This window comes from Ranitomeya variabilis, chromosome 8 (genome assembly GCF_051348905.1).
Source record: "Ranitomeya variabilis isolate aRanVar5 chromosome 8, aRanVar5.hap1, whole genome shotgun sequence".
Classification (NCBI taxonomy): Eukaryota; Metazoa; Chordata; class Amphibia; order Anura; family Dendrobatidae; genus Ranitomeya; species Ranitomeya variabilis.
Window position 1 is genome coordinate 13,523,430 of NC_135239.1, and position 15,532 is coordinate 13,538,961.

The following is a 15,532-nucleotide window of genomic DNA, read 5'->3' on the forward strand; positions in this document are numbered from 1 at the left end:
GGGTGCTGTTTTCAAAATAAAGTAGCCATGTTTTTCTAATCTTGGATTTCAGCCTTCCGTGATGTAGGAGCTTCCAATTTTGGTGGCACGAATGTATTGACTGTTCAAGTTCCTGCAGAGCCCTATGGGGGTTAGTGGTGCGGTGCCAGAGCTTCCAGCCTCCGCTCTGATACGTCTCTATATCACAGTGTGTATTGTATATCCGTGATCTCGGTGTTTGCTTTGAGTCATCAGCTTTATGCCGTCGTTACAGCAGCGCCACGTTATATAATGGGGCAGCTCAGGATATAAACATGTAGCCGGGTTACATAAAGCTCCGCAGAACGTACCGGATACCGGAGTACGACGAGGACAGGAATCAAGATTATCACTTTCACCTCTACTATAGAATTTGCGGAAATGTTTTTATTGTCCCCCCCCCCATTTCGTGATATTTTTTATTTTACTATTAGATATGTCTATATGAGGATATATAGGCTCCTCGCCTGTAACATAAGTATATAAATCAGGCTACTATACTGTATCAATATGGGTTGGAGAATCTTCATATTTTGGTATTGTTGGATAGTGCTCGTCAGTACAAGCAATTTTGCAATTTACTGCTTATTAAAATTGTCAGGCGTTTTTGAGATATTTAACATTTTTCTTTTGTTTACAGCTCGTTGCCTTGGAGACCGGCCACCATTGCTACACAGCAGAACATGCGCAGTGCTTACAAGCTCATTTCTATTGGGACTGTAAACACTGTTTGGAACATGGCGCTGTCACCTCCTAATCCTGACCATTCAATGTAATGCTTCTAACAAGCTAGATGGCGGCAGCGGTGGTCGGTCTCCTAGGCAACGCGTTGTAGACAGAAAACAAATATTAATATCTCAAAAACTGATGCAAATTTCAATAAGCAGCAAATTGCATAAGTGCTTGTATTTACAAGCTGTATCCGACAACATCCCTCTATGAAGATGGGAAAAACCCTTTTAAGAACTTTGTAATTTTTTTGTCTTTACGCTTTTGTTTTTGTAGTTATGTGGGACTAGTTGTAATTTTTATTTTATTCATTTTTTTATTTTTTTTATTCATGTAATATACTGAAAAAGTTCCCAGTGCGGTGCAATGCTGCTGGAGTTGTTGGGGCTTTATTATTACAATGTTCACTTTACGGTAAGAGAATTACAAGATACATTGTTGCAGGATGCAGGGGTCAGTTGGGTTATGGCATTATTGCTGGGTGAAACACTTTCCTTGGCTCCGGGTGCTGACAATCCACATGTGCCACAGTCTCCAACTCCATTGCATGTTTTCTATGGAACAGAAATCTCTAGGCGCCAACTTCTAGAGAGAAAGAGGTGGTGCAAATACACAGAGGTTATCTGAGCAGATTGAGCTGCAGTATAAAGCATGGAGGAGAGACAGAAAAGAAGCAGAGCCTCTGTTGTGCCAGGAGTGGCTGGCGGTGATTTACACATGATATTTAGGGCTCTTTTATATTAATACATCAGGGCTCCTCTCCATGAAACACGACAGGGGACACCACTACCTGGAAAGCCGCTCTCCAATGTCACTCGATCGGCCATTAATCAGTAAGGCGATGCCGGTGACATCAGGATGGTAATTATACGTTCTTTTCCCGTACGGCTCTTGTACCTCTTCCAATAGGTTCATTAAACTTGTAGCAAAGGAAGTTCCGGCAAATATAAATATATAATGGACACGTTCATTCTAACTAACCATGGAGACTATATTTAACGACGGCTTTGATGTTTGTTTGTTCTTTTATTATTTGTAAACACTTGTAGACACATTATCGTCTGTAGGCAGCAAATATAAAGTCCAGCGTTTTCTTAATATATTTTTATTGCCTTTTCTGCTGTTTTAAATACAAAAGAAAACTATTATTGTTACCTGGAAACAGTCAACAAGGTGCTGATGACGGACCTGGACGTTTTGCTTTTCCTAATGCTTAATATCTAGTGGTGTCTTGGTATGCATGAGCTGAACGTCTGATAGGCTCTATAGTGTCCTGAATATATGGAGCCCGTCCCTGGGATACAGCAGGTTGTGCCTGTGCGGGGCAGGATCGGCCTTCAATCCTGGCTGAAATAAGTTGTCATATTGGTCTTATCACACAACTTGACGATAGATTTTCCACGTTACTTTTATCCTAAAAATGCGGCTCTTCACCAGATTATATCCGTCTTTCAAACAGCGCTACTTACACACTGTTAGACCAGTTCTGTGACGGTACTTAACAATTAAAGGGGTTGTCCGCTTTGGATGATCCCCTTGAACTAGAATAAACCTCCAACATCTAATAATCGGTGGGAGAATATAACAGTATGTGTTACATTTCTCTGTAGTGCGTCCGCAGGAGAATTGAAGAATTACAGAATTCTCATTCAAAGGGTCCTCAATAGAAAGCTGCTGATAGGCGAGGCTTCGGAAAGGGAGAGAGCTCTCTATTAGCTCAAATACTAGCAAGGAGGATTACAGATGTGAGACTTAGAATTTATCGAATTTTAATTTGAGAACTTTCTCTATAAGGGTACCGTCACACAGTACCATTTACATCGCTACGACGGCACGATTCGTGACGTCGCAGCGTCGTATGATTATCGCTCCAGCGTCGTAGACTGCGGTCACACGTTGCAATCACGGCGCTGGAGCGATGCCGAAGTCCCCAGGTAACCAGGGTAAACATGCAGGGTCGCGCTTAGTAACCTGATGTTTACCGTGGTTACCAGCGTAAAAGTAAAAAAAAACAAACAGTACATACTCACCATCTGATGTCCGTCAGGTCCCTTGCCGTCTGCTTCCTGCTCTGACTGAGATCCGGCCGTACAGTGAGAGCAGATCACAGCGGTGACGTCACCGCTGTGATCTGCTCTCACTTTCCGGCCGGCCCTGCGCTTAGTAACCCGATGTTTACCCTGGTTACCAGCGAACGTATCGCTGGATCGCTGTCACACACAACGATCCAGCGATGACAGCGGGAGATCCAGCGACGAAAGAAAGTTTCAAACGATGTGCTACGACGTACGATTCTCAGCTGGGTGTCTGATCGCAGTAGCGTGTCAGACACTGCGAGATCGTAACAATATCGCTAGAACGTCACGAATCGTGCCGTCGTAGCGATAAAAATGCCACTGTGTGACGGTACCCTAAGGCTAGCTGTGGAAGCGCCGCACAACGGGGGCAGCGGATGCTGTTTTTCAAGGCATCCACTGCCCCATTGTGAGGTGTGTATATACATATTAGTGATTGCACCTGTGCTGGAATGAGACCGGGATCTATATTGTAAATCTCTCCTTGATTGGACCTCTGCCTTGGATACTATACAACGGTGGCTCCATCCTGAACACACAAAACATATTCATTACTTTTTGTTCTGCACTCAACTCTGCGGCAGGAAAGAAGTTTAATTATCTGTAATTATTCTTATTAATTATTGCTCAAAGCTGTCCATTCATTGTATTAGCTAATCCTTCTATAATAAACAATAAACTCATAACCTGTACAAAGAGTACTTTTCCCATATATGAAAAAATAAAACTGCATATTTATAATAGTATAATACTATAATACTTCTCATGTACAAGAACATAACTACTATAATACTGCTCCTATGTACAAGGATATAACTACTATAATACTGCCCCTATGTACAAGAATATAACTGCTATAATACTGCTCCTATGTACAGGAACATACCTACTATAATACTGCCCCATGTACAAGAATATAACTACTACTAGATGGCAGCCCGATTCTAAAGAATCGGGAGTCTAGAATCCATATATACTTTATTTATTCAAATGTAAGAATAATACAATTAATAAATAATAGTAAGAAAGAACAAAAAATGGCTGCACTCACCAGCTCTTGACAATTCTTGTTATTTAAGGTACAGTTACACAGGATCCATGAACATGCTTATGAGGGGAGTGATGAAAGACATCAGACAACAACTTTGCGTGTTGTGGCAAATGCCACAACAACGGTTCTTTGCTTAAGAACAATAATGTAAATAATAAATAATATGTATCAATAACTATGTATATTGGTATGTTCTTTCTTGGCACAAATTGCAGGAAGTAGTATTCTAGGCAATTATATATTAGATGGGCATTTCCTGAAGGAAATACATGGTGCTTGAACAGCGCTACCAGCTTTACAGCAGCACTTTTCACACACGGGACTGGGGGGCGCGCTTACTCTTGCACCCGGGGCCGGGGGCGCGCTTACTTTTGCACCCGGGGGCGCGCTTACTTTTGCACCCGGGGGCGCACTTACTTTTGCACCCGGAGGCGCACTTACTTTTGCACCCGGGGGCGCACTTACTTTTGCACCCGGGGGCGCACTTACTTTTGCACCCGGGGGCGCACTTACTTTTGCACCCGGGGGCGCACTTACTTTTGCACCCGGGGGCGCACTTACTTTTGCACCCGGGGGCGCACTTACTTTTGCACCCGGGGGCGCACTTACTTTTGCACCCGGGGGCGCACTTACTTTTGCACCCGGGGGCGCACTTACTTTTGCACCCGGGGGCGCACTTACTTTTGCACCCGGGGGCGCACTTACTTTTGCACCCGGGGGCGCACTTACTTTTGCACCCGGGGGCGCACTTACTTTTGGGGCCGCACTTACTTTTGCACCCGGGGGCGCACTTACTTTTGCACCCGGGGGCGCACTTACTTTTGCACCCGGGGGCGCACTTACTTTTGCACCCGGGGGCGCACTTACTTTTGCACCCGGGGGCGCACTTACTTTTGCACCCGGGGGCGCACTTACTTTTGGGGCCGCACTTACTTTTGGTGGGCGGGGCTCCTCGGCCTCCGATTTGGTTGGTGGGGCCCCTCGTCCTCCGATTTGGTGGGTGGGGACCCTCGGCCTCCGATTTGGTGGGCGGGGACCGGCGGCCTCCGATTTGGTGGGCGGGGACCCTCGGCCTCCGATTTGGTGGGCGGGGACCTTCGGCCTCCGATTTGGTGGGCGGGGACCCTCGTCCTCCGATTTGGTGGGCGGGGACCCTCGGCCTCCGATGTGGTGGGCGGGGACCCTCGGCCTCCGATTTGGTGGGCGGGGACCCTCGGCCTCCGATTTGGTGGGCGGGGACCCTCGGCCTCCGATTTGGTGGGCGGGGACCCTCGGCCTCCGATTTGGTGGGCGGGGCCCCTCGGCCTCCGATTTGGTGGGCGGGGACCCTCGGCCTCCGATGTGGTGGGCGGGGACCCTCGGCCTCCGATGTGGTGGGCGGGGACCCTCGGCCTCCGATGTGGTGGGCGGGGACCCTCGGCCTCCGATGTGGTGGGCGGGGCCGCTCGGCCTTCGATTTGGTGGGCGGGGCTCCTCGGCCTCCGATTTGGTTGGCGGGGACCCTCGGCCTCCGATTTGGTGGGCGGGGACCCTCGGCCTCCGATTTGGTTGGCGGGGCCCCTCGGCCTCCGATTTGGTGTGTGCTCTGCCTGGGGCCACTGTGCTCTGCCTGGGGCCCCATATGCTGCCTGGGGCCCCTGTGCTCTGCCTGGGGCCCCATATGCTGCCTGGGGCCCCTGTGCTCTGCCTGGGGCCACTGTGCTCTGCCTGGGGCCCCATATGCTGCCTGGGGCCCCTGTGCTCTGCCTGGGGCCCCATATGCTGCCTGGGGCCCCTGTGCTCTGCCTGGGGCCCCTGTGCTCTGCCTGGGGCCCCATGTTCTGCCTGGGTCCCCTGTGCTCTGCCTGGGGCCACTGTGCTCTGCCTGGGGCCCCATGTTCTGCCTGGGGCCACTGTGCTCTGCCTGGGGCCCCATAAGCTGCCTGGGGCCCCAGTGCTCTGCCTGGGACCACTGTGCTCTGCCTGGGGCCCCATATGCTGCCTGGGGCCCCTGTGCTCTGCCTGGGGCCCCTGTGCTCTGCCTGGGGCCCCTGTGCTCTGCCTGGGGCCACTGTGCTCTGCCTGGGGCCCCATATGCTGCCTGGGGCCCCTGTGCTCTGCCTGGGGCCCCATATGCTGCCTGGGGCCCCATATGCTGCCTGGGGCCCCTGTGCTCTGCCTGGGGCCCCTGTGCTCTGCCTGGGGCCCCATATGCTGCCTGGGGCCCCTGTGCTCTGCCTGGGGCCCCATGTTCTGCCTGGGGCCCCTGTGCTCTGCCTGGGGCCACTGTGCTCTGCCTGGGGCCCCATATGCTGCCTGGGGCCCCTGTGCTCTGCCTGGGGCCCCATATGCTGCCTGGGGCCCCTGTGCTCTGCCTGGGGCCACTGTGCTCTGCCTGGGGCCCCATAGGCTGCCTGGGGCCCCTGTGCTCTGCCTGGGACCACTGTGCTCTGCCTGGGGCCCCATATGCTGCCTGGGGCCCCTGTGCTCTGCCTGGGGCCACTGTGCTCTGCCTGGGGCCCCATATGCTGCCTGGGGCCCCTGTGCTCTGCCTGGGTGTAGGACACTGGTGACGTCACTTATCTCCGGACATTAGCTCCGGACATTAGCTCCGGACATTAGCTCCGGACATTAGCTCCGGACAAAGCCACGGAAGTTGGCACAAATTGCAGGAAGTAGTATTCTAGGCAATTATATATTAGAAAAGTGCTAAAACATTAAAAAATGATATAAATGAGGTATCGCTGTAATCGTACTGACCCGAAGAATAAAACTGCTTTATCCATTTTACCAAACGCAGCACGATATAAACGCCCCACCCAAAAGAAGTTCATGAATAGCTGGTTTTTGGTCACTCTGCCTCACAAAAATCAGAATAAAAAGCGATCAAATGTCACGTGCCTGAAAATGTTACCAATAAAAACGTCAACTCGTCCCGCAAAAAACAAGACCTCACATGACTCTGTGGACCAAAATATAGAAAAATGATAGGTCTCAAAATGCTTTTTATTGTAAAAAATATTTTTTGCGTTACCACGTCTTTTATTGTGTGACGGCTACCAGTCATAAAATTCTGCTAAAAAACCCGCTATAAAAGGTAATCAAACCCCCTTTCATCACCCCCTTAGGGAAAAATAAAAAAATGTATTTATTTCCATTTTCCCGCTAGGGTTAGGGTTGGGGCTACTGTTAGGGTTAGAGCAAGGGTTAGGGCTAGGGTTAGGGTTGGGGCTACGGTTAGGGTTAGGGTTTGGATTACATTTACTGTTGGGATTAGGGTTAGGGGTGTGTCAGGGTTAGGGGTGTGGTTAGGGTTATGGTTGGGATTAGGGTTAGGGGTGTGGTTAGGGTTAAGGGTGTGGTTGGGATTAGGGGTGTGTTAGGGTTAGGGTTTCAGTTAGAATTGCGGGTTTCCACTGTTTAGGCACATCAGGGGCTCTCCAAACGCGACATGGCGTCTAATCTCAATTCCAGCCAATTCTGCGTTGAAAAAGTAAAACAGTGCTCCTTCCCTTCCGAGCTCTCCCGTGCGCCCAAACAGGGGTTTACCCCAACATATGGGGTATCAGCGTACTCAGGACACATTGGACAACAACTTTTGGGGTCCAATTTTTCTTGTTACCCTTGGGAAAATAAAAATTTGGGGGGCTAAAAAAACATTTTTGTAGGAAACAAATGATTTTTTATTTTCATGGCTCTGCGTTATAAACTGTATTGAAATACTTGGGGGTTCAAAGTTCTCACAACACATCTAGATAAGTTCCTTGGGGTTCTAGTTTCCAATATGGGGTCACTTGGGGGTTTCTACTGTTTCGGTTTATCAGGGGCTCTGCAAATGCAACGTGACGCCTGCAGACCAATCCATCTGACGCCTGCAGACCATCCAAGTCTGCATTCCAAATGGCGCTCCTTCTTTTCCGAGCTCTGTCATGCGCCCAAACGGTGGTTACCCCCCACATATGGGGTATCGGCATACTCAGGACAAATTGCACAACAACTTTTGGGGTCCAATTTCTGTTACCCCTGGGAAAATACAAAACTGGAGGCTAAAAAAAATTTTTGGGGAAATTTTTTATTTTATTTTCACGGCTCTGCGTCATAAACTGTAGTGAAACACTTGGGGGTTGAAAGCTCTAACAACACATCTAGATAAGATCCTTAGGGGGTCTACTTTCCAAAATGGTGTCACTTGTGGGGGTTTCAATGTTTAGGCACATCAGGGGTCTTCAAATGCAACATGGCGTCCCATCTTAATTCCAGCCAATTTTGCATTGAAAAGTCAAACGGCGCTCCTTCCCTTCCAAGCTCTGCCATGCACCCAAACAGTGGTTTACCCCCATATATGGGGTATCGGCGTACTAAGGACAAATTGCACAACAACTTTTGGGGTACAATTTCTTCTGGTACCCTTGGGAAAATAAAAAATTGGGGGCGAAAAGTTCATTTTTGTGAAAAAATATTATATTTTATTTTTACGGCTCTACATTATAAACTTCTGTGAAGCACTTGGTGGGTCAAAGTGCTCACCACACATCTAGAAAAGTTCCTTAGGGGGTCTACTTTCCAAAATGGTGTCACTTGTGGGGGGTTTCAATGTTTAGGCACATCAGGGGCTCCCCAACGCAACATGGCGTCCCATCTCAATTCCATCCAATTTTGCATTGAAAAGTCAAATGGCGCTCCTTCCCTTCCGAGCTCTGCCATGCGCCCAAACAGTAGTTTACCCCCACATATGGAGTATCGGGGTACTCAGGACAAATTGTACAACAACTTTTGGGGTCCATTTTCTCCTGTTACCCTTGGTAAAATAAAACAAATTGGAGCTGAAGTAAAAATTTTTGTGAAAAAAAATTAAATGTTCATTTTTTTTTTAAACATTCCAAAAATTCCTGTGAAGCACCAGAAGGGTTAATAAACTTCTTGAATGTGGTTTTGAGCACCTTGAGGGGTGCAGTTTTTAGAATGGTGTCACACTTGGTTAATTTCTATCATATAGACCCCTCAAAATGACTTCAAATGTGATGTGGACCCTAAAAACAAAATGGTGTTGTAAAAATGAGAAATTGCTGGTCAACTTTTAACCCTTTTAACTCCCTAACAAAAAAAAATGTTTCCAAAATTGTGCTGATGTAAAGTAGACATGTGGGAAATGTTACTTATTACGTATTTTGTGTGACATATCTCTGTGACTTAAGGGCATAAAAATTCAAAGTTGGAAAATTGCAAAATTTTCTAAATTTTCGCCAAATTTCCATTTATTTCACAAATAAACGCAGGTAATATCAAATAAATTTTACCACTATCATGAAGTACAATATGTCTCGAGAAAACAATGTCAGAATCACCGGGATCCGTTGAAGCGTTCCAGAGTTATAACCTCATAAAGGGACAGTGGTCAGAATTGTAAAAATTGGCCCGGTCCATAACGTGCAAACCACCCTCGGGGCTTAAGGGGTTAACACTGCTTCCTGTTTACTTGTTTATAACTTCTATAATACTACAGATAGAAGTGAGGATTGGATTCAATATTCTTTGCCTTTGTTTGCACGGTGTATTTATCCCCGGACTGCAGAGATTGGGGGATCATGTGCTGACAATGATGGGATTACCTCTGCACTATGAGCCCTGCAGTTCTGGATGGAGAATTACTGCCTTGCATTTCTAGAATTGTGTCTTGTTTAATTAGATACATTGTAAACAGATTGGTAAATTCCCAGCAACCTGCAAACAGGCACCAAGGAAACTCTATACTGTTGCTATAGTGTGAGCGATCCATACACAATGCAGAGCAAACATTGTGTATTATTAAAGGAGAGGATAAGGTCACAGCCACACAGGACTCTGCCACCATCCATGATACACCGCATCCAGCCAGGTCACTGTCAAAGCAGAAGGAAAACCATCTCAGGGGAATGTCATATTCACACTCCATGGTTATTGGAGCAGATGAATGATCTGATCTTTACTGCTGCAGTAATTTAACCCCTTCATGACATGTGCCGTACTAGTACTGCGCATATCGTGTGTCTCTCCCTTTAATATTATCTCCGGTGCTGAACTGTTTTGAACAGCTGACATGTGCCCGCAACAGCGGCAGGTGGAATCGCGATCCACCCGCAGCTATTAACCCGTTAAATGCCGCTGTCAAACTTGACAGCGGCATTTAGCATGCGCTTCCAGCAATCGCACTGGAAATCCGCCCATCAGTGACCCCCCCGTCACATGATCGCGGGTCACCGATGGGTTGGTATGACAACCAGTGGTCTCCAGCAGACCTCTATGGTTGTCAATGCCGGATTGCTTTGAGCGCCGCCCGGTGGTCAGCGCTCATAGCAAGTAATTCTGCTACATTCAGGCAATCTAATCATCGCCTGTATGTAGCAGAGCCGATCGGGTTATAACAGCTTCTAGTCTCCCATGGAGACTAATGAAGCATGCCAAAAGTAAAAAAAAAAACAGTTTTTAAAAATATAAAAGTTAAAATCGCCCGCCTTTCTCCCCATTCAAAATAAAACAATAATAAAAAAAAATCAAACCTACACACAGCAATGAATCCCTGGGGAAGCTGGTGACACTTATGTTGCATTATATGATGCCAGATTTTAAAGTATTGCTTCAATAAATGATGGATGGTAAAGGAACAAAGAGTTGCATTATCACCTTTTTCATACACTTCTTTGATATTGCCCGATCTATCAATATAAAAAAAAGAATTAACCCGATCTCTAAACGGTGTAACGAGGAAAAAAGTAAAAATGGCAGAATTACGTTTTTTTTTGGTCAACACAACATTGCATTAAAATGCAATAACGGGCGATCAAAAGATCGTATCGACACTAACATGGTATCATTAAAAACGTCAGCTCAGCGCACAAAAAAATAAGCCCTCACCCGACCCGAGATCATGAAAAATGGAGAGGCTACAGTTATCGGAACATGGCACAATTTTTTTTTTAACAAACTTTGGATTTTTTTTCACCACTTAAATAAAAAAAAAAAAAAAGAACCTAAATATGTTTGGTGTCTATGAACTCGTAAAGACCTGGGGAATCATAATGGCAGGTCAGTTATAGCATTTAGTGAACATGGTAAAAAAAAAAAAATCCAAAAAACTATTGTGGAATTGCACTTTTTTTGCAATTTCACCGCACCTGGAATTTTTTTTCCTGTTTTTGAGTAGACAATATGGTAAAATCAGTGGTGTACTTCAAAAGTACAACTTATGCTGCAAAAAAGAAGCCCTCACATGGCCATATTGATGGAAAAATAAAAAAGTTATGGTTCTGGGAAGAAGGGAAGCAAAAAACAAACGCAAAGACGAAAAAGGGCTCCGTCTTAAAGGGGTTAAAGGGATCATTCCATTTCACGAAGATGAAACTTAATAATTGTACAATGAAACGTTCAGCAACTTTTCAAGTTTCAGTTCCTTTTTGTTTTTTTTAAATCTCTTATTTTCAGTGAATGGAACATTTTTCATCTAGGGACGTTCGTATTGTGTAGTACAATATCTTTCTAAAAACACCCCTGCGTGCCCCTTCTTAAAAAAAATAAAATAAAATAAAAAAATACCCCTTTACTGATCCACCTCCATACCACTCCTGTTACATCACATCATACAAAGTTTGAGTACGACATTTACCTCCATTTTCTGAATATGAAAATCCTACAAGCCAATGTGGAGTGATGCTAATGCACAGGAGAATCCAGATACCGGCAAATGTATCTGAGAAATGTTACATAATGTTTCCTGTCAAGCTGTACTTAGAAAATATCATTTCCTCTAGCTTTCTAGAAATCGTGATTGCCTAAAATAACCTTCATTGCGTCAATGATAACAAGACAGATAATATCCCACCTCCACATTCCTGGCTCACGATTCTCTGATGGAACTGATGACTCCTGATCTCGGAAGAAACATCAGAATGTACGAAAAGGAGAATTCTGCATGTGCCAGTCTAACGTATGCTATAATACTGCCCCTATGTACAAGAATATAACTACTATAATACTGCCCCTATATACAAGAATATAACTACTATAATACTGCCCCCTATGTACAAGAATATAACTACTATAATACTGCCCCTATGTACTAGAATATAACTACTATAATACTGCCCCTATGTACAAGAATATAACTACTATAATACTGCTCCTATGTACAAGAATATAACTACTATAATACTGCCCCTATGTACAAGAATATAACTACTATAATACTGCTCCTATGTACAAGAATATAACTACTATATTACTGCTCCTATGTACAGGAATATAACTACTATAATACTGCCCCTATGTACAAGAATATAACTACTATAATACTGCTCCCTATGTACAAGAATATAACTACTATAATACTGCTCCTATGTACAAGAATATAACTACTATAATACTGCCCCTATGTACAAGAATATAACTACTATAATACTGCTCCTATGTACAAGAATATAACTATTATAATACTGCCCCTATGTACAAGAATATAACTACTATAATACTGCTCCTATGTACAAGAATATAACTACTATAATACTGCTCCTATGTACAAGAATATAACTACTATAATACTGCCCCTATGTACAAGAATATAACTACTATAATACTGCTCCTATGTACAAGAATATAACTATTATAATACTGCCCCTATGTACAAGAATATAACTACTATAATACTGCTCCTATGTACAAGAATATAACTACTATAATACTGCTCCTATGTACAAGAATATAACTACTATAATACTGCCCCTATATACAAGAATATAACTACTATAATACTGCTCCTATGTACAAGAATATAACTACTATAATACTGCCCCCTATGTACAAGAATATAACTACTATAATACTGCCCCTATGTACAAGAATATAACTACTATAATACTGCTCCTATGTACAAGAATATAACTACTATAATACTGCCCCTATGTACAAGAATATAACTACTATAATACTGCCCCTATGTACAAGAATATAACTACTATAATACTGCTCCTATGTACAAGAATATAACTACTATAATACTGCTCCTATGTACAAGAATATAACTACTATATTACTGCTCCTATGTACAGGAATATAACTACTATAATACTGCCCCTATGTACAAGAATATAACTACTATAATACTGCTCCCTATGTACAAGAATATAACTACTATAATACTGCCCCTATATACTAGAATATAACTACTATAATACTGCTCCTATGTACAGGAATATAACTACTATAATACTGCCCCTATGTACAAGAATATAACTACTATAATACTGCTCCCTATGTACAAGAATATAACTACTATAATACTGCCCCTATGTACAAGAATATAACTACTATAATACTGCTCCTATGTACAAGAATATAACTACTATAATACTGCTCCTATGTACAAGAATATAACTACTATAATACTGCTATGTACAAGAATATAACTATTATAATACTGCTCCCTATGTACAAGAATATAACTACTATAATACTGCCCCCTATGTACAAGAATATAACTACTATAATACTGCTCCCTATGTACAAGAATATAACTACTATAATACTGCCCCCTATGTACAAGAATATAACTACTATAATACTGCTCCTATATACAAGAATATAACTACTATAATACTGCCCCTATGTACAAGAATATAACTACTATAATACTGCTCCTATGTACAAGAATATAACTACTATAATACTGCTCCTATGTACAAGAATATAACTACTATAATACTGCTCCTATGTACAAGAATATAACTACTATAATACTGCTCCTATATACAAGAATATAACTACTATAATACTGCCCCTATGTACAAGAATATAACTACTATAATACTGCCCCTATGTACAAGAATATAACTACTATAATACTGCTCCTATGTACAAGAATATAACTACTATAATACTGCTCCTATATACAAGAATATAACTACTATAATACTGCCCCTATGTACAAGAATATAACTACTATAATACTGCTCCTATCTACAAGAATATAACTACTATAATACTGCTCATATGTACAAGAATATAACTACTATAATACTGCCCCTATGTACAAGAATATAACTACTATAATACTGCCCCCTATGTACAAGAATATAACTACTATAATACTGCTCCTATGTACAAGAATATAACTACTATAATACTGCCCCCTATGTACAAGAATATAACTACTATAATACTGCTCCCTATGTACAAGAATATAACTACTATAATACTGCCCCCTATGTACAAGAATATAACTACTATAATACTGCTCCTATATACAAGAATATAACTACTATAATACTGCTCCTATGATTTAGTGATTTGTGGTTTTCTTCTCTTTACGATTTCTATCTGTTACAGACCTTTGTCCGGTTATAACAGCCTTACAGATAAACATCTAACAGGATATTTTAACAATACCAGGATAAGGAAACAGCTTCAGAGAGCTGGACTGGTAAGAGACTTTTATGTACTAAAATTTAACAATTAATAAAAAAAAAAATTGATGTCTAATTATTGATGATGTGTTGATAATCTGCAGGAGAATTATATAAGATACATAACAGTAATTATAATGTTTTCCTGAGAAAATACTCAATTTGATACAATTCATTGTTTATCAGAGAAAAACGCTTGATGTTTCTGCTGAGCCTGTAGTGATCCATCCTGACATCTGCCGACAGGCGTACACATGAGATCGCTGGTGCTGCAGAAATTGGTGGATTTGAGAAGTTCTACAGATTTCTGTAAAATGTTTTAATAGTACAATATCAGTATAGGTAGTGCCCTGCTGGGATCTTCCTCCCTAATTAGATTCCTATAATATCTAGGTAGTGCCCTGCTGGGATCTTCTTCCCTAATTAGATTACTTTAGGTAGTGCCCTGCTGGGATCTTCTTCCCTAATTAGATTACTTTAGGTAGTGCCCTGCTGGGATCTTCCTCTCAAATTTGGTTATTATAACACATTATTTTCTCTTTTCTTTGTGTGGGGATCGTCTTCATTCCTGCATTTTATGGACTTTGCTGCATACCCCCTAATAACGAGAATCACTTCTGTAATTGTTGCTTTACCCTGATTTTATATTCCAGATCACAAGAAGCGGGAGAATACTGACGGAAAATGAATACCGGATCAATGCCATGAGACGAGACCATCAGAAATACATCCGGGAATGTCTGGCCCAGGCGATATTCCACAAGGTCCTTGATCTGGAGGTGAGCACTTCACCTGCTCCTCGGGGGCGGTCCAATAGCAGCCATGTGTCCGGCCCATTGATGTGCTTGTTTCCACTTTCCAGCACCTCGTCCGACTCCTCCATACAGAGGTCCTTCCACTGTGACCAGTGTCTCTGGGGCGGCGTCTCTGCTGGATTACAATCCTCAGTATAGATTAGGAAGTCCTTAGTACCAGCGCTCAGACAAGTCACACATGAGCGCTGATGGCCAAACCTCCAAGGAACCTCCACCATCAACATGAAAGCTTGGCTGGAAAAACGTTCTAACTTTTTTTTTTAAAATTAAAAGCGAGAAGAAGTCAGTGATTATGTCTGTACTGCGCTCGGCAATATGATGGCGCCATATCAGTACAATAAATAAATGTCACGTTAGTTACAGGCACAGAGATGTCATTTTACTAGTAGGAGCCGAGCTTCGCCGCACACACGGATATTGTCATCGGCAGCCGGG

The 15,532-nt window shown here is 43.3% G+C and overlaps 1 protein-coding gene across 5 annotated transcripts in view; it reads left to right on the top strand.

The window, feature by feature from the left end:
* ERICH3 (glutamate rich 3) overlaps positions 1-15,532 on the top strand; it is a 52,027-nt gene that overhangs the window by 5,227 nt on the left and 31,268 nt on the right. For all 5 annotated transcript variants that reach the window (XM_077277452.1, XM_077277453.1, XM_077277450.1 and 2 more), the window contains exons 2-3: positions 14,206-14,299; positions 14,936-15,061. In XM_077277452.1, the coding sequence (XP_077133567.1) occupies positions 14,206-14,299; positions 14,936-15,061 (220 nt within the window). The remainder of the gene's footprint in view (positions 1-14,205; positions 14,300-14,935; positions 15,062-15,532) is intronic.